At 50.7% G+C, this 18,991-nt stretch overlaps 1 protein-coding gene across 1 annotated transcript in view; it reads right to left on the minus strand.

Moving 5' to 3' along the window:
* Positions 1–18,991, minus strand: part of LOC122383158 (AT-rich interactive domain-containing protein 3C-like) — a 32,745-nt gene that overhangs the window by 2,805 nt on the left and 10,949 nt on the right. Inside the window, exons 5-8 of the mRNA XM_043369324.1 lie at positions 15,191–15,263; positions 9,449–9,632; positions 5,598–5,759; positions 5,173–5,318 (exon numbers count right to left, since the gene is read on the minus strand). Of these exons, the coding sequence (XP_043225259.1) occupies positions 5,173–5,318; positions 5,598–5,759; positions 9,449–9,632; positions 15,191–15,263 (565 nt within the window). The remainder of the gene's footprint in view (positions 1–5,172; positions 5,319–5,597; positions 5,760–9,448; positions 9,633–15,190; positions 15,264–18,991) is intronic.

The following is an 18,991-nucleotide window of genomic DNA, read 5'->3' on the forward strand; positions in this document are numbered from 1 at the left end:
TCCCGGGAAACCAATTTGCTCGTAATTTAACCCTCGCCGGACCTATTGGTTTTCTACATACGCGCCGGCCGGGGGGGGGGGCGGGTACGACCCCCCCTCGCCGTTTCGCCCCTGGTGGAGCTAGCGCGTCGCGGAAAAAACGAGCGTGTGCGCCGTTACGAGACGCAGAGATTGGTACCCGATTTTAAGGTCCTAGGTCAACCGGTGACCTCTGAGGTCAGGTCAAGTGCCCCAAGGTACGGTTCAGTTTTTGGTAAATAACTTCGCAAAAAACGGTCGCAGAGCGCCGATTTTGGCAGCATCGTGTTTGTCTCGCTCAGGCGCGTCGAATGATATACTTTTCGTCCGGGTCAGGTCAACTTGGGGTGTTGACCTCAGGTCAAGGTCAGGTCAGCACCCCCAGGTCACGAAGTTGGTCGAAAGAGGTCATGTCGCATATCATTCGATTCGGCAGGTCTTCCTGAGTCCATTGGTGGCTTTCCCGACTCGCTAGCTCAATTTGATCAAGAGTTATTGACGAAAAACTAATATGACCTTGATGACGTCATAAATGACGTCACGCAAGGTCAACATTGCAAAAGTGACGCATCTAACCTTGCAAGGAGTGCATCAAATCACGATTCTGTGTGCTTGAGATAGTTGGAGATCGTTCCCGGCGCCAGAATAGCAGTTTTCATTTTTCCCCATTGACTTATAATGGTGAGGTCACGAAAATGACCTGACCTCATATGACCTTTAGGAAAAATCCGAGATATACAAGTTGTGGGACTCATAATGGATACTAGATCCTGCAAGTTTCATTTCCCTGTGACCTCTCCTCTGGCAGTGAGGGCGTTGCGAAGTTGCGACATCTGAAGACCGTGCAGAGGTTCACTTATGACGTCATAGGTCAGTGACCTGACCTGACCCAAAAATGCGGTTGGTGTCAAAAGATTCGGCTTGGATCAAAGGTCAGGTATGCCAGGTTTCAGCTCTCTATCGCCAGCGTGTTCGGAGCTATCGCGAAAAAACCCTATGGGGGGGGGGCGGCACCCGCCCCCCCCCCTCGGCCGGCGAGGGTTAACATAATATATTACAATTCACGCAAGTGTAATCACACTTTGAAGGCCTTATAAGGCCTTATAAGGCCGAAAGGTATCATCGACCCATCGGAAGCAAAAATTACAATAGATTGATGCGTTAAAATTTCAAAGGATGGCTTCTGACTTTTATAAAAAAACAAAACTCCAGAAGCTGCGTAAGCAGTTCCACGGATGACATGATAAATTTGAGCGTCTTTAGTGAGCAAGTCGAAATAAAGTTTTACCAACATGAAGCACCCCATTTTCTTAAATGCTTCACTATCAAAACACATTATAAGAACCGTTTATTTAGCCTAATAAGCATAACCAATAACCATCCCAATTCCAAATCCATCTTCGACCCATTTATGTTCGATATCGCCCTAAGGCTGTCGTGGATCTCCCGCGTCCCGGTCAACTACTGTGGTAACGATGTTTTAAACGGGCCTGCCCCGGCGACCGCAGGCCAGGCGCAAACAAGCCACAGCCTTTGTTTTTCGGTGGCCGGGGGCCAGCGGTGGCCGGCCCGTGTCTCCTTCACTCACCCAGACTATTGACGCCATAATTACACGCATAGACGTACGATGGAAACCAGATCGATTACGAAAAAAGCGGGCGCATGCCAGCACTCCAACCCCACGGATGTAGGTTATTTAAGGCGGCTATTAGTCGCAAATCGCCCACAGGTTTCGGGATCGGAGGCATTTTTGTGTGTGCGGAGGCGTTTTGGTCAGCATTTACATACACAACGATGTCGGACGATTGACCGCTCGGACGTTGTGGGAAGAGGCGCCTGGGGCGGGTGACCCCGCAGGGTGGGTGGTCTAGAACGCCACACAGGGGTGTATTATTACGTCCACCACTGGCGGATCCAGGGGGGGGCCACCGGGGCCATGGCCCCCCCCAAAAGCCTGAAAGGGGGGGCCAACATATCTTTTGGCCCCCCCCAAAACGCTTGAAGAAAAATTAATGTGAGATGGTTGCGTAGTAGATACCTACTAGAATCAGCAGCGTGATTCAATAGCGTAGAGAAAGTCAGGGGTGCGGGAACTACTTTCAGACTGGGGGGGGGGGGGCACGCCATAATAGAGATCAACCTAGGGTCCCCCCAAATCTAGTTTCTCACCGGTTTTAGGCCACTTATTTTTCATCTCTTGGCTTTTTCAACAAAAAAGAAAACATTTGCAAAAAGGGCGGTATTCCGTCTGAAAGTTGTGGTGGCACCGCCCCCCACTGGTGGATTCAGGGAGGGGGCCACCGGGGCCATGGCCCCCCAAAAGCCTGAAAGGGGGGCCAACATATCTTTTGGCCCCCCTCCCAAAACGCTTGAAGAAAAATTAATGTGAGAAGGTTGCGTAGTAGATACCTAAAAGTTAGAATCACCGGCGTGATTCAATAGCGTAGAGAAACTCAGGGGTGCGGGAACTACTTTCAGACTGGGGGGGGGGCACACCATAATAGAGATCAACCTAGGGTCTCCCCAAATATAGTTTTCTCAACGGTGGTTTTAGGCCGCTTATTTTTCATCCCTTGGCTTTTTTCAACAAAAAAAGAAAACATTTTCAAAAAATGGGGTATTCCGTCTGAAAGTTGTGGGGGCACCGCCCCCACGGCCCCATAGTTGGGGGGTGGGCAAGCTGTCCCCACTGCCCCGGTTCCCGTGCCTATGGAGAAACCACCGGGTTTACTAGCTTCCTTCATAAAGTGTCGTCATGTCTTGTCGTCACCCGAGAAGTCTTATTGCATACATATCGATTGAACTGTCAAGTTCACAAACTTGCTCTGGCAGCCTGACCTGACATGACCCGGCAATTTTTCATTCACGGAATATGCGCAATAATTTTTTTAGGAACACTCACTGAGTTGGCGTTGAAAAGCTTGTTTTGTTTGGTAATTGTACAAGAAGCATATCAGGGACCTTTTTGTCCCTTCCCGTGAAAAGGTAAAAGACTTATTTCGGTCAGAGCTCAGGCCAATCTCTAAGGGGTCAGTCGGGCCACTTATTTCTTAAAAGGGTCCTTACGGCATCCAAGGACCAATTCCGGCTTTTGAGTGCACCACATCAGCATTTGATGCTGCGACAGATGGTGAAATATGAATATACATATTTCACCATCTGAGTGCATTTGTTACAGGCCGTATAAAATTGTCCGTTTGCAAACGGCCTGGCCCAGTCAGGGCATATGAAACAGCCTGAAAACACCGGCCGTTTGCAAACCATGACCTGAAATATCAGACCGTTTGAAAACGGCCTAGTTAGTTTCGGCCTAGCGGATCCAGGGGGGCCACGGGGTCATGCCCCCAAGCCTGAAAGGGGGCAACATGTATTTTGGCCCCCAAAAACACTTAAGAAATATGAATGTGAGAAAGTAGCGTAGTAGGTAGAAACTACCGTATCATTAAAAATATGTGAGCTTGAGTGTTGGTCTCGTCTTCACCCAAGAAGTTCTTATTGCATACTTTACCTCTCGATCGACGCGTGAAGTTATCGTGTAAGTTATCATGAATCCGATCGCGACGAAACTTTAGCACCCTCATGTTGACAAAGTCTGAAAATTTCATGACCCTGACCCAAGTGACCTTTGACCTGTGGCCTATTTCTCGAGACTATCCGTGCGTTCGGAGAGCATGGAATATTCACCGTCCCCTGGAATATTCCCCGTGCCGCGTTCGGAGGCGTATCTCTCTGAACGGCCAATCTCCGGGAATGTTCCGCGCGCATGGAGTATTCCACGGATTCCACGTGGAATGTGCCTCTCCGAACGCACCATATGTTTGGCCATGTTTGAGGCCATGTTTGGCCGGAATCGCGATTCCGCGTATGTCGGCTCACATTATCCGCTCGTTTACAGTCTTTTCGTGGTTTAAAACGCTCAAACATGTGAAATGATGTTGGTCCCAACCATTGTGGTAGGTGTCAATGTCACCTTAGGGTCAAGTCAGGTCATTGACCTTTGATGACCTCGGTGCACTTTTCCGAGTTTAACATGTTTCTAGGATAGTTTCGTTTAGCTGATTTTGAATTTAGCATTTAGCAACCATTTGAACATTTACGAAGTAGTTTTGATGCCTTCGTATCATGTTACGTAGCTGCCAGTGGTAGTCGGACACCTGCTACACGGACGCCCATAAGTACTGGTTGACCTGGTTGACCTGACCTGGCCTGCCCCGACATGGCCTAAAGGCATGAAGACATCATCTATGATCCAAACTAACATGAAATTCGTGATCAGCACAAAAAAATCTATTACAGCCTTACTTTAGGAGGTTCTGACAGGCCCTGATTTTCCCGTCTTTTGGGTCTGTGACCTGACCTGGGCGGTGTTTCACGGCACGCTGCCAGCGCTGTTGGCACTTTTGGTTTCCATGGAGACATCAACTAGCCTATACCTACAACACTACCGAAGGTTGACCTTAGCTCGCGGAATGCACTGACAGCGGCTGGCAGCGCGACCGTGAAACACCGCCCTGGAAGGTCAACCAATGACCAAGGACCTTAAAATCGGGTATCATCGGCTTCCTCTCGTCACTGCCAGGCAACACACTCGTTTTTTCCGCGAGCTCTAGCTTGATCAGGGGCCGAACGGCAGAGAGGTTCAACCGACACCTCCCAGCCCGCGAAGGCTGCGCCAAGCACCGACCCGGAGCGGTGGTCGACAAAAGCAATTTGAAGTGTTTTCAAAGTAATATTAAGGCACGGGTTGAGTGGGCTACCATTTCTCTCTCTATTTTTTTTTTAGTTTAAAAAAAAATTATCGTTTCAGGGCTGTGACGAAAAATAAGTGGCCTAAATCCGATGAGAAAACAGGATTTGGGGGTACCCTAGGTTTGGCTCCTTGCACGAGTTGGCCCCCCCCAAAACGCAAGTCTGGATCCGCCAGTGACGTCCACGGCTACTGGGCAGTGGGAACCATTGATGACTGATCGTACAGCGGCATGAGGTGTCCGTTGGGTCCGTTGAGTTCGGACAAGGATCCAGAAATTGATCCGGTAGGTCCATTAAAACCAAACGGAGCAGCGTGGGGTGTACATACGGCGTGTCCTTTGGATCCCGGGTACTCACTGGGCGGCATGGGGTGTCCGGCGGGTCCTTCGGATCCGGGATACTCACTGGGCGGCATGGGGTGTCCGGCGGGCCCGTTGGATCCGGGGGCGGCCGGCCGGCTGGTGACCAGTGACAGCGGAGACAGACCCTGCTGGTGCAGCGATGTCGGCATCGGCATCCCGTTACCGAGACCGAACGACGGAGCCATCGGACTGAAATGGAGACACGTGAACTTTCAGAAACAGCACCAAGCGTCGTTCTGACAGTAGAACCACCTGTGGTATTCTGAGAACTAAGTAAGCACCCATCAGGGAAATCCCTCTTTTGAAGTATCCACACACAACGCAATTACTCTAAGCCTTCCACTAATCCGTCTAAAACAGTATGTACGCACTCCAGTTCATTACGTTTTATCTTGAAATGTTGGAGCGCCCACGTTTCACTTTTTAAACGCACAAAATGCATTATATCGTGCTAATTTAGGTACTTACCCGCCGACCATGGGCGACCGCTGCATCAGCTCGGCGTAGGGACTGTTGCTGTATGTGCTGCGGCGACCCTCGCGTTTGTTGCCGTCGATGGCCGTCTGAAGCTCCGAGGGGCTGCTCAGGCCCTGCTTGTGACACTCATACGGGTACAGGTACTTCATGTACCTGGAAACAGAGCAAACAGTAAGTGGTACGGTTAATGTGAAACACCGACAGCCGAGTTAGTGGGCACGGAAGTGAGGCACTCAGCGGCCATAAGGGGCTACATCCATGTATGCATTAGCGTTTTGTGGCAACCAGGTTGTGTCCGTTTGTTCACATGTGATTCTGACGATGCTAATTTCGGGTTGTTGGTTTCGTAGTTCGAACAGAGATAGAACATCCTGGATGAGCTATCTGACCAGTGACCTTGCTGGGATTGTTCGCTGACGTATGTGTGTTCATGTTCAGAGCCCATTCGCAAAGGATCTGTCTGATCCAGACGATATGAGCTATAAAAGCCGGCGCCATTCCAGCAATTGCATTCTAATGTTACAAAGGCAATCTCATTAGCCGTTTCTATTCATTACCAACCTAGGAATGCTCTCTTGCCGACTAAATGGAGAGTTCACTGCATCTATATATCTCCCCGTATCCGTCTTTTTGCAACTTTAATCAAGCAAAACAAGGTCCAGGAAATGTAGCATGCAAATATGTAAGCTAACCACGTCTACCCCCGAATTTTGTCAGCACATCGGAAGCATCCGCTGTTTTGGATTTAGTAGCCGCCATTGATAAAACATACTGCAGCCTGAGTCACAAGGTATTGATGGTAATTTTGTCGTCTTCCTGCATCTTGGCACGCAAGACCGGCAATGCTCCGTCTGACTTGGAGCCCGCCGACGCAACGTCAAGCTGCCGAGCCCCGAGCTAATCCAGCTCCAAACTTATCATTATCGAGCTTCGAGCATACAGAGCTCAAAGCTGGCTGAGCCCGAGCTGGCTCAGCCCACGACCCCCACAGCCGCGTCTGCTGAGCTGGATCCAGCTCTGAGCTTACTAAGCCCCGAGCTGGCCCAGCCTGCGGCCCCCGCAGCCGCGCCTGCTGAGCTGGGTCCAGCTCTGAGCTTACTAAGCCCCGAGCTGGCTCAGCCCGCGGCCCCTGCAGCCGCGCCTGTCGAGCTGGGTCCAGCTCTGTGAGCTCTGAGCTTTCTAAGCACCGAGCTGGCCCAGCCCGCGGCCCCTGCAGCCAGCCGCGCCTGCCGAGCTGGGTCCAGCTATGAGCTTTCTAAGCACCGAGCTGGCTCAGCCCGCGGCCCCTGCAGCCAGCCGCGCCTGCCTGGCTGACGTGACGCGCATCATCGCGGTGCCGGTGCCGGCCGCGTTTTATTGATATGAAATCCGAGAAGCGGCGCCCAAGGCCAGTGAGCCGCGCCGTGCGGCGCCAATGGCACCCGGACCACTATTGTTTGTCGGACTGTGCAGCCGCGACCGGCGGCCGGCGGGCCCCCATCGGTGCGGGTCCTCGGGTCCCAGAAGCATGGCGTGCGCTAAACGGTATCTAGGGTTGCTGGATCCTGGGAAATTATGTAGTTTTGGGAGTTGAGCTTCCGAGAGAAAATTCAATGCTGCAGGGTCTAATTTGAATGCGGCATCGGGCGCTGACCAAATTTCACTGAAAAGCTGCAAATAATCAACAGATCAATGAGTAACAGTGCTAGTGTAGATCATACTGTGACGCATTCACAACTGATTTCGTGTACCGTTTTAATAGTCCGTATCAAGAGCCTCGTCCGCTCGCCGTCTCTATTGGCATTGCCATACCCAATATCCATTACACAACACCAGTCGTGTGATATATGCCCGGTTCAATAGCCACTCCCCTCCAATGCCATACCTACCTATAGGAAAGGGCAGCAGGCCCATTCTCTCTCGCTCAGTGAACGATATCAGGTACCGGCGTGCCAGATCTGATCAGCGAGCACGCGAGCCGCCGAGAGCGTGCTTTTCTCTATCTCGATAAGCCGTTCATTTACATTCAATGATGCTCTCTGTAATCAGGCGTCCGGTCGGGCGCAGATAACCGTTCCGCAGAATCTCCGACCATAAGGCCACAGAACATTGCGGCCAATCCACGGCCACCCTGTCATTAGGAGAAATTAGAATGTTAATATTTATCTAATTGCAGGCTATGCCGGCTTTTATCCCCGATGCATCTTTTAATGGCGGCGAGTGGCGGCTGCGATGGAAGCTGCCGGCCGCCATATTGGAGAGGTGAGACGATCACGGCGCAGCGTGCGCCGCTTTTTGTCCGAGTTCGATAATGACACGGGCAGACGGACTGAGCAGTGGGGCCGCCGGTGAGGGCGGATTGAGGAAGGTGGGCGCCACCGGCGCCTCAGGGATGGCTGAGGGCCGAACGGCAATGGATTATGGACTATACCCGCGTCGACCACAGCAGCACAGCGGAAGTCGGTATGCAAATTTTCTTTGAGAGGATAATAGAAAACAGGAGATGAAGTTAGGTACGTGAAACACACTTTGACCATAATCGGGAGGCTAGCATGTATCTTACCGAGAAATTATCATTCCTCCTCCACGCTTTTCTACGACATTGTTACATGGTTACGTTACACTAACTTAAAATACACATTGCTATCAAATGAAATATTTTGTGCAGGCAAACTGGCTTTTTATATTTTATTTATTTCGTTTATTTTGTGCTTAATTGGAGAAAAGCATAAAGTACAGCAGAAAACGCATGACCGTGAAACTGGACTTGTTTATTTTTTTTTTAACATTTTAATACGAGAAACAGCACCTACTTAGGATATGTGCATGTTTACCTGTACGTCTGCGTGCAGTTTTTTCAACTTTGAGTACTGTCTTCGCCTCTTTTGTACAACCCATTTATTGATATTTTCTGCTTTTAAACATCACATGTGCTATTGTAAGGCTCGATTATTCACGCCCCACTTTCATGTCACTGTTCCGACTTTCGATATTGTACTTTAGCAGTTCATTTTTCATTCAATAGCACTGTTCATCGTCCCATAGCACACGAGACGAGTCGAAGGCCCACCACTGACGTCATCCACCATGCAGTCGTGATTGGTTAAACTAATGATGATCTCACCAGATTGAGATAGAGCGCTCACCTCGTTGACCCGCCTGCTAATAGGCTGGGCACCGGGTTATATCGAATAACTATTGTGCTTGGAGGATATTATGGCCACGTGTTGCGTAATCTGGCGCCATTAACAACCACCATATTTCAAGCTAAGTGCCCGATCTTTATTCCATCTTGCCAAATAATGTGATAATTGCCCGAATTAATCATGCTGTGAATATTGATGGCCGATTGCTGGGAGTGGAAGGCACGGTATACCTCGACCAGGTCGGGCACCCTCATACAGCGCGTGATTCGGCCTCTTTAATTAGACGTCGTTTAGAGGCCGATTTGTTCAGTGGAATCCAGGTTAAAGATCTCGTCACGACAATAAAATAGTGCAGGGTCTTCCCTGATCTATCATAGCGAGTAAAGAACGCAACTGATTCCGTTTGCTCATGCAAGTATGAAATGGACTGGCGTATAGCATGCAGCTAGACATCCACATATTAGTGGACGCCTCAAATGTTGATGGAAGTGGCACTGACGAGAAATATCTAGTAATAACGATTTTATGTCATCTGACATTTAATTGAACTTTGTTGTTTCGTCATTTAACTCCTAAGTCTACATCCATTGTATGTAATAAACGCTCGTACGAGCCTCTCTCGTAAAATAGACTCGTAAAATATAATAAGAAATAGCAGACAGGATCACCAACATTTCAAATACTATATGAAGGAACCCTGAGCAAATGTCCACTTACTGTGTGCGGAGAGTGAAAGCAGCTGATGTGATGGAGGAGGGCAGCTTGAGGCCTTTGATGATCTCCTGCCATAGTTTCTTGTTGATGACTTGAACGAGCCCTCCTTGTGCCACTACGAGGTTGTATAGTTCATACATATCGAGGACTTGCTTAGCCATGATCGGTAGGCGGTTGATCGGGGTCCCTGCGAAAAGAAGAAGACCGTTATGTCATTCTCCAGCATTCAACGAAGCACTTCAGTTGGCCGAGCCCAATTGCTTCAACGGGGAGTAAATTCTCCGCGCATAAGACTTAGCGCTCAACCATCCCCACCCATCGCCGCATCTTGGCGACGGCAGCCGTCGTTACGAGCTTTTTTGGCGGCTGTTTTTGCGCGTCACCAAGCACGGATGCGATGCGTGTTTTTGCGAATTTTATAGGTGTTTCCAAACAGGCCGAACACGATCGATACTGGTCGCCCCCGGACGGCGGCGGGGACGCCCTTTGAGGGGAGCGGGTACTTCGTCTCCGCGACAGCAAAAACTCGCAGTTTTTACGGATGAAAGGCGCAGGGAATTCGCAGCTTCCCTGGAATCATGTGGAGCGTGCGCAACCGAGCTCTAACGCTGGCGCATATATCACTCATCTACATTTAACTCAGCTGAAAAACATTATAAATATAGCGTCCTAAAGGGATTAGTTAAGCGACATCTGTAAATGCAAATGCAGCTTCATAACGCTGTCTTCAGTGTCATATAACGACTGTATCAATAACGCCGTTCGGCAGCTGAGTTGGGTGCCGGGCTCTCCACCTGCGCGGCTCCTCAGACAAATGTCCACTGTCCGGGGCGGCAGACGGCCGCCCGGTCAGCCCGCCCGCTCTGAGGGTATTTGATATTCCACCACCGATCCGCCCACCAGGGAGCCAGCCGCCGCCGACGCTCCTTCCGTGCTAATTTATCGCCAAAAATAGACACCGTTGATTGGGTGCGGCCGGTGGGGACTCGGTATGAGGTCCAGCTCTGGGTGGTGGTGAGGTGTAGGTCGCAAGCCGCGGTTTGGTGATGTTCCTTGGGAGGTATACGAGAGGTGAACTTTCTCGACTCGATGACCCGAGCTGGGGTCTGGGGGACGAGAGCGACAAAAAGTATCGATTCCCTGCGCCCGCAGAGCAGCGCTGAACAGTAGTGACGGCATTAAAGCGCGCAGGTGGGTCACTTTATAACCGGCCCGGAGGTTTATGTGGCAATCATGGCGCCTCTCAGGGGTTGATTGGGTGCGCTGGGGGTATGTCACAAGCCAGGTTCGCCCCAGCTCACAGTGCAACAAGACGTGGCAGAGCTCCAAAGGAAAGCGGGACAGCAAGTGGTGCAGGGACTCGTCAGAACGGTATGGGTAAGGTAGAGGTCCAGGAGGCTTGCATGTTTGTTACAGGTCACTAAATGCAGACATGTGGATGGGGGAGTCAAAGTAGAGAACGGGTGACGTGCGAAATAATTAGCACCGGTGCGAGTGAGATAGCATTGGAGCATAACACATCCGGATTTGAAGCGCTCGGGGCAGTGGAGCTTACTGTTATAGCTCATTACTGACTTCCACCCTAACGCCGTGTCTAACTATAGTTCAACATTACAGGCAAATGACATAAGTAAAGCGCTGTTCGAGGTGGCTAACCAAACTGGCGTGAAGACGTCGTTGCCACGTAATAAATGTTGCCATTGTAACTGTTTGTAGCGCTGCGTTGGCACCAGTCATGTGTTAGATAGTGCCTGTTACTGTTTCCTGTTGGGTGCCATCCATACGCGCACCTGCAGAACAAACGAGTCCATTTGGGAGGGGCCCGTTCTGGGTACTCCAGACATGCCTCCCACGAGAATTCGGCCGTGGCTGAACCATACAACACACCACTAATAGAGACATCCGGTGGAAATGAAATGACAGAGGCCTAGGAACTACGGTAGTGTGCGCCAGACATGGAAATGTTGTGAAGCTGTGAAAATGTGCACAGTTATCACTTGCAAGTGGAAAAACGCCACCGCGTTATCAACTGAGCCTGCAATGGATATCCGCGAGAATGTAAAAGTGTGCCCTGTTTATGTCCAGGAAGCGTGCATGCCTGTTACGGGTCAGCAAATGCAGAGCGTTTTATTCAGGCACTAACATTTGATGACTTCTTCATAGCCCATACGCAGCAATTTTCGAGTTATATAACGAGTTATTTCGCGACGTAAGGCTTACCTTACACTGAACCCCTTTGCACTTCCTAAAAGTGAGAATTATATGGTCTTGTTCTTTGCATATGAACACGGAATACGAGCACTTTGATACACGATCTGAACAAAAACACATTGTTCCTGGTCAGTGGAGCTCACATTTGGCCAGTTTTACGCTCCCCTGCGCTATAAACTATGCACTAAATTAGAATTACCACTCGGAACTCGAACGGCACATCGGCCGATTGGCTGTAAACTCAGAGCGCTTTTAGTGCTAGGTCGGTGTAGTGTTACCGTTCGCGGTATGTGCATCATCTAAGAGCTGAAATTACCTCTGGTTTAACCACGGTATCGCTCTGCCCTCTGGTATTACCCCGATATTTCTCTGTAAGCGCTGTGGTATTGCACTGGGGTAAGAAACAGTTCCTCTGTATATTATCAGGACGTCAATAAGAGTGGATCGGGCGACGGTGAAGAAAATTTGCCTATGCTGTTGCAGTTAAAAGATACCATTTCGTAATGCTCAAATGATTTTGCGGCTCATACGACAATAGTTGTCCCTGAAAACACCATCACTTTCGCATGAATTAGTTTTGTGTTTCGCTCAAAAGGCATGCCTAAACAAAAGGAGGCTTGAACATTTGGCATGACAATGAAGCCTAATATCATCGCTTTGGTTTAGGATGACCCTTCACTTTAAGTCGTGGGACGAAAATCTCAGTCAATTTTAATGGCAGCTTTCCACTAATTCATCAATTAGGCTAGACTGTTTGAGTCTCCGTAAAGCGTAGACTGACCTATAAAATCCCACTTCTCTGTCACACGACTCCACTGTTGTTCATCAGCGAGGGGTGGACAAAGTCAAACGACATGTTTTTGTGTTGTCTGCTCCCCGAACGCGCGCGGGCAGGGCGCACTATGGTTTTATGGAGCTCGTCACTTATCGAGCCCTGCCGTGACCCGTTCGTCACAGGAGGGCCGTTCGAAGACGGAGAACTCTGATGGTCGTCAGAGACAGAGACAAAGGCGACCACCGAGAGCGGTACCGAGAGCGTGACGTCATCATGAAGAGGAAGGAAAGAGTGCAAAGGTATGTGAGATCGACGCTCGATGGTGCGTTAACTTCTGTCCCGTCAATATATCAAATTATTTTGTTATAAAAGCATCCGTGTTACTATAAAAGCGGGTCGGGTCACGTGGAAGAAATTCGACCGTTTATCGCTGATGGAGCATAGCACACACAATAGTTCGAGACAACAGGTATACGAAGAGGCAGCATAGAATACACCTGTTAACGCAGCATGTGAAATGTGATGAACAATACGATTTCCACCAAACAAGATTTAGGCACGTAATCACAAAGATTAGGACAAGTGGGTGTCCGGAAATAATAGATTTGGAAGAAGCACAAACAAAAGGATCAACTGGGAGGACTCGAGCTATGTCCTCAGCTGACTGCTTTTGAAAACCTGAAGTATATCGTATTACTCAATCGAGTATCACAGTTGTTTTGATAAGGCTGTAGACCGTTGGGAGACAGCCGTTAGCTGTCATCGTCCAAAATGTGTCCAAGACGATAAGACGACAGTGTTTCATACTATGATGCAAAGTAATATTCTATATAACTAGAAATAATATCCTTTGATACAGTATTCTCAGTCCCAGAGTGTCAGAGTCCAGCAGTCTAAGTACTGCTGACCTCTGAGTCCACCGGGTGTTAATTTCCGTGTCACCGGGCGGCCCCTCTGGCACTCGTTCGTTACCCTACCTCTCCGCCGCGTCGTCCGACTTCGGACAGGCCACTCAGCGGCAGCTGCGTCGGCCTCGACGCGTGGGCGCGCTCCCCACATTGTTTTCGTCGACTTGGACATTTCGACGCTGGCCGGCGTCGCCTCCGACGCTCGGAGAGGGGAGGGGAAGGGCCACCTGGTCCGCTCAGAGTGGAACTGGGCCGGCTGATGAGGTGGGGTGAGGGGAAAGAACTCCACCATCTCACCGCCGTGTCGGAGCCGACGTCTGGCGTCCAGTGACGGCCGATCGAGTCCATAGCGTCCCCTCCGATCTCGGGCAGAGCCCGGGTGCAGAGCCGGACCGGATGAACTCGATCCCTGGCCCCGTCGGCCGGCCGGCCGCCGCCAGCTGCCGGTCGTCGCTCTAGACGACCGTCGTCTCCCCTCCCTCCGTCTCTCTCCGACGGTGCCGACACCCCCGCCACCCGGCGCGACCCGCGCCCTGCCTCTTCCGGTCGGTGTTTGTTTATTGCGCCCGACACCCGAGCGACGATAAGCGCGAGATTATACATGAGGCGCGACTGACGAGGGCCGCGGCCGTTGTATGTCCCGATTGACGAAAGGACCGCTGATCCCGGTCGTATGTACACCAACACCGGCACGAAGGTAGCGGAGACCGTCGCAAACCGCAGGGCTCCAGCAGGTCACACACTCGTCTCTAACGTCAGAGGAATGGCAGGCGCCCAGACAAGTACCCTGTGTGGTGGTTACCCTTCCCACTGGCCGTGGCAGTTTCGAACGGTTCGTCTCGACAACCGTCGGAACAGCTGAGGAACGTGGCAAGTTGAACATGGTCCGGGAGCGTAGAGTGATGGACCACTGCCGACTGCCGGCAGCTGACCCCGCGTGACTTTGTGGATAACCATTTACATACCTACACAGTAGAAAAACACGGAACAAATAGTGCATGGACGCGTTTCGATTATTAAATCTTCATCAGCATGACATAATCACAGAGAAAACAAGATATAGCACACAAACATTCGAGCTCGTCACAGTGCAATCGTCTTGATTTAAAAATTCACGCATATGACATATTCACTACTAATCCACCTGTAGGAGAATATCCACGAAAAATGATAGCAAATGATAGCATGTTTGTGTGCTATATCTTGTTTTCTCTGTGATTATGTCATGCTGATGAAGATTTAATAATCGAAACGCGTCCATGCACTATTTGTTCCGTGTTTTTCTACTTGTCTCTATCAATATATACCTACACAGTGCAGTTACTGGTTACCGTAAAGAAGCTTTCAGACTGAAATCTTCCCAAGGAAGAAGGAAGTGATAATTATTGACCTATTGCTTCCAGCAAACTTTTTTTTAATATCAGGAACGAGAATATAATCAAATTTTGCCGGCAGAACTACAATTGCGAGAAAACTCTATTTTTTCATTAAGTTTAAAGCTACTTAATTTTCCAAATGTTGTATATGTGTATCACTGCCTATAGTATAGTGTAAAAGGTCAGAGACGCTTTAACGTTTCTGGCACGATGGGTGATAGAGAGCGAGTGTCACCGATAATGATTCCGTCCCTTCCGGCGCGGGCCATAGCACACATCTGGTGAGACAGTGACGCTGTGTTTGACTAGTCCCGGTTCGGAGTCACGTTCCGTGTTCAATCCTCGGCTGGTAGAAGAGGGACGGTTGTCCTTCGTCAAGCCTCACGGTGTGAGAAATGAGAGAGTCACCCGCCGAAATCTGGTATCCTTTGACGATGCAGTCACATTTGACGCTGGTGTTTCCGTGATAGCTCACCTCTCTCCTGCATGAACCGGAACAAGTCGTCCAGAAACTCCTTCCGCTTCGGATTTTCGTCGATTTCGTAAAGCTGGAACGAAAGCGGGAAAACAGTATCAAACGGTCGCCGCCAAGTATTTCCTGACATCACTCATTTCACCCTATTGACGTTCTGTTCTCCCAGATTAGACATGCGCCGTGTCCATCCCGTGGTTCGAGTTGATGTGCATCCATCATCCATAGGCCGCTGGCCGCTGCTTTCCGTAATGGCCACCAGTGATGGATCCCAAGTGGATAATTACAGAATGCAGCCACCATTCGTCAGCGACCGGCGCTCAATACTGGGCGGGTAGCGGTGGGATGGGGAGGGGTACTCTCCTGGCTCTCTCCTCTAAGAGCGTCGCGCTATTAGACGTGTCCCGGTCCTCTGACACGTGTCCCGGTCCCGTGCCCCGTCCCGTGTCCCATGTTATCCCGAACCGTGACCGGTCCCGGGTCCCGCCCCTTAGTGTGTGCTGTTTCGTCCCATCCTGTCTCCAGTCCCGTCCCCCGCAAGTCCCGTCCTATTCCTATCCCGTGCCACGGTCCTGCACCCTGGTCCTTGTCCCATCCCGTCTCTTGCTCTGCGTCCCATACATCCATCCCTTGTCCCGTCCTGCGTCCTTCTCCCTGGTCCCATATGTCTTCCCGTCCTGCCGAGCTGCCCTTGCCTGTGAATGCCGCACCCACCGGGCAGGGCGCGCACACCGGTGACAGATTGGACCGGTAAGACAAATAAACAGGTCCGTGGGTAATCGTACCCCGTTGGACGGACGTGTTTGGGAGGCGATTCTCAGCCGCCCCGGACCCAGTACCCTGGGAGCGGGCGGAGGGAAGATTGAGCGGTTGGTGTTCGGTTGCAGTTTGGCGGGCCTGGACGATAGGAAGCGGATTCATGGAGCTTGGCTGCATGGCTTAGTGGAAAACATTGGATGGCTGTTGATTGGTTAGAATGAAGCAATGGCGATGATCAATGGTACTGACCAAATTTTTTTTCCGAGAAGTTTTTGTAAAATCTTGCTAACGTAGGTATGCATGCTAGATAGCTGGCCGCATAACTATGTGGTGAAGTGAAATACCGATGGCTTGCGACTGGTTACTGCTTTATTTTGAGTCCAGAAATAAACGGCACCTCATGGAAAGCTGTCGCCTGGACTGGGTCACATTTTTATAATGGCTGCAATATAGAGACTGCAGCTACTCACAAGAAGCTACCGAATAACGGCTCCAATCGGGAGACTACAACGAGGCATATGACGCTAACCAGACAATCAGTTTTTATGGAACCCAAAATATGAACAAAGCACTACCTGAGCTATGTTGAAAAATTCTGAAAACAAACCAAGAAAATTAATCAATTTTCATTTATGCTTTGCACACTTCTAAAATACTAAGGCATTACAAAGCAAGCTCAAACGCATAAGCCATTCATATGCCATTCATATAATTTCCAATTTAAACCTAATCCAATCTGTAATAATATTTTCGCGACCTATCCTGCACACTCTTTCGCAGTCGCACTATTATTCCCTTGCCCTCTTCTCTCGTGATATCCGGCCGGCAGCGGTGTCAATATGAAACAGCGAGGAGGACATTCGGATGAGTGGGAAAGGTAAGACGAGAGGAAGGGACCGTGTGTCAACTGCACACCACCAGTCCGACCCACCGCCCGCCCCACCGTCGTAAGTAGCCCCGCCGCCGACCGCCGGGCGCGCACCGTTTGATTTGAGGGTGTTGTCCGCCCACCGACCGTCCAGCGTCCACTCGACTGCAGTCACCTGAATATCTGATGGCCGAGCGGGCAGTCGGCCGGCGCGCGGACGTGAGGATTTTGTTGTGGCTCTGGGCGGGCGCCGGGATCCGTTCTCGGCTCACAGACCTCCCGAGTCGAGACGCCGGCGGGACAATTAATTCCCATTGTGCGGACAAGGCCGTGTCGCGGGGTGTTTGCCCGGAGGACGGCACATGGGCGTCCTCGGGTCCGCGGCGCGACAGGGAATGTCCCCGCCGGCCGACTGACTCGGCGCCCGGGCTCCGAGGAGAAACAATGGGTCGTACTGGCGCGCCGGCCGGCCCACGAAAACAAAGCCAGAGATCGGGGATTTGGGCGTCGGCTGTCGGCGATGCAGGTCATAGCGCACACAGGGCACCGCGGCCATGCCATTACCGATGGAACGGTGCGTGTCGCGCCCGTCGAAACCTGTGAGAATGGCCCGAGCGTCGATCTTTATGAGCTATAAATTAGTGGTCCCTTACTCCCGGCGGCAATCACGAATCTTAATCAGGTCTGCGTATGATAATTCGTTGGGCGTGGAACACGGTCCAACCACCATTCATCGCACAGGGACTGGGAAAACACGCCTCAGAACCACCCCAGAACAGGAACACGGAGAGAGCGTGAGAGGAAAAGGCGGAAGAAGAGGAACAAGAAGAAGAGCAGGTGGAAAGGATCGGTGACCCATTCGACGACGAGAGAAGTGCTGAAAAGAGACGCAGAGGCAAGCGTAAGTGATTTTATACATTGAGATCTCAAAAGAAAAAAATATACTGAGTGATTAGAAAGTACTAAAGTTAGCGTTTTGCTGTAAGCCTTTTAAAGACTCCGACCAATGAACACATTCAGCTCAGTCGCCGGTGTGTGGTCCCTCCCGCTCTCCAACTCTCCCGGTCGTCTCTCAGAGATAAGGCGGTTCACGTCTCTCCATCGCCCGGCCGCCGCCGATCGCTCGTCTGCCCCGACTGGGAATGTTTCCGTCTGACAAAGGCGGTGTTCAGGCGGCCATGGCGGCGCGGCGCGCCAGTAAATGTCGACGGATTCATCACCTACTATTCCTGGCGTGCGCGCGCGCCCGCCGCCGGCACCGGCGCTCCCCGATCTTGGCACAACAATGCTGTAGTACCGGCGTATTTTTGGCACGCTCGAGCGCCGCTTCTCCGCGGAAATTCTCAGTTCCGGCGACATGAGCAGAAGCGGTCAGGAACGTACCTTATCAAACAGTCTCACAAAAGGCTTATTGCTTTGGAGCTTGGACGATTGATCATAATATATCACTGATTATTGAATAATATTGAATAACTATTGATTTATGATTTCCAAGAATATTAAATTTTCCAATTTCAGTAACTAAGCTCTATAGACCAATGCAGCGTTTATTTGCTTTCACTCGTGTTTCGCTTAGATAAAGGTAGGGGAAAAACAGCTATCGTTATCTTCATCGTATATACCCGAGAGCTAGCAAGTGTCGCTAATTCTGACCTACCCCAGCAGCTCGCCGCTCATAACCACTGATTTCTGCGCCCATCCATCATTTATCGCCGTCTGACTGCAGGCCCGCGCCAGCTATCATTTAATCACGACTGATCGGCAAAGGCCGTCGTCGATCTGGTCTAAACCAGCGATAACAAGGAACGACAGCCGATTGTGATTAATCCTTGTCCGGGACACGCGCCGTCTCCGACAGGGCGTAGTCGCACCCTCCGCTCCCCTGTTCCTTGTCGTGATCTCTCGACCCCCAACGGCTGTCGTGTTGCGCCCCTAGTCCTGGGCGCTGGATTTATTTTAAATCGCCCATCATACACGGCTGGATTTTCAACAAAATAAAATATTTAATTTTGCCCCTCTCTCTGATTTCAACAAGAGGGAAGTAGAATGGTGTGATGGATTCAAAAAGGACTACAACTTCAAAGAAAATACGTCGTGGTTCTAAGCCCCCGAGGCGAGTACATTGGCACAATTACCCGACCAGGCTCTCCTCAAAACATCTGTGCAGGTCGCTGGCG

The sequence above is a fragment of the Amphibalanus amphitrite genome, unplaced genomic scaffold (assembly GCF_019059575.1).
Source record: "Amphibalanus amphitrite isolate SeventyFive unplaced genomic scaffold, NRLGWU_Aamphi_draft 000156F_arrow, whole genome shotgun sequence".
Taxonomy (NCBI): Eukaryota; Metazoa; Arthropoda; class Thecostraca; order Balanomorpha; family Balanidae; genus Amphibalanus; species Amphibalanus amphitrite.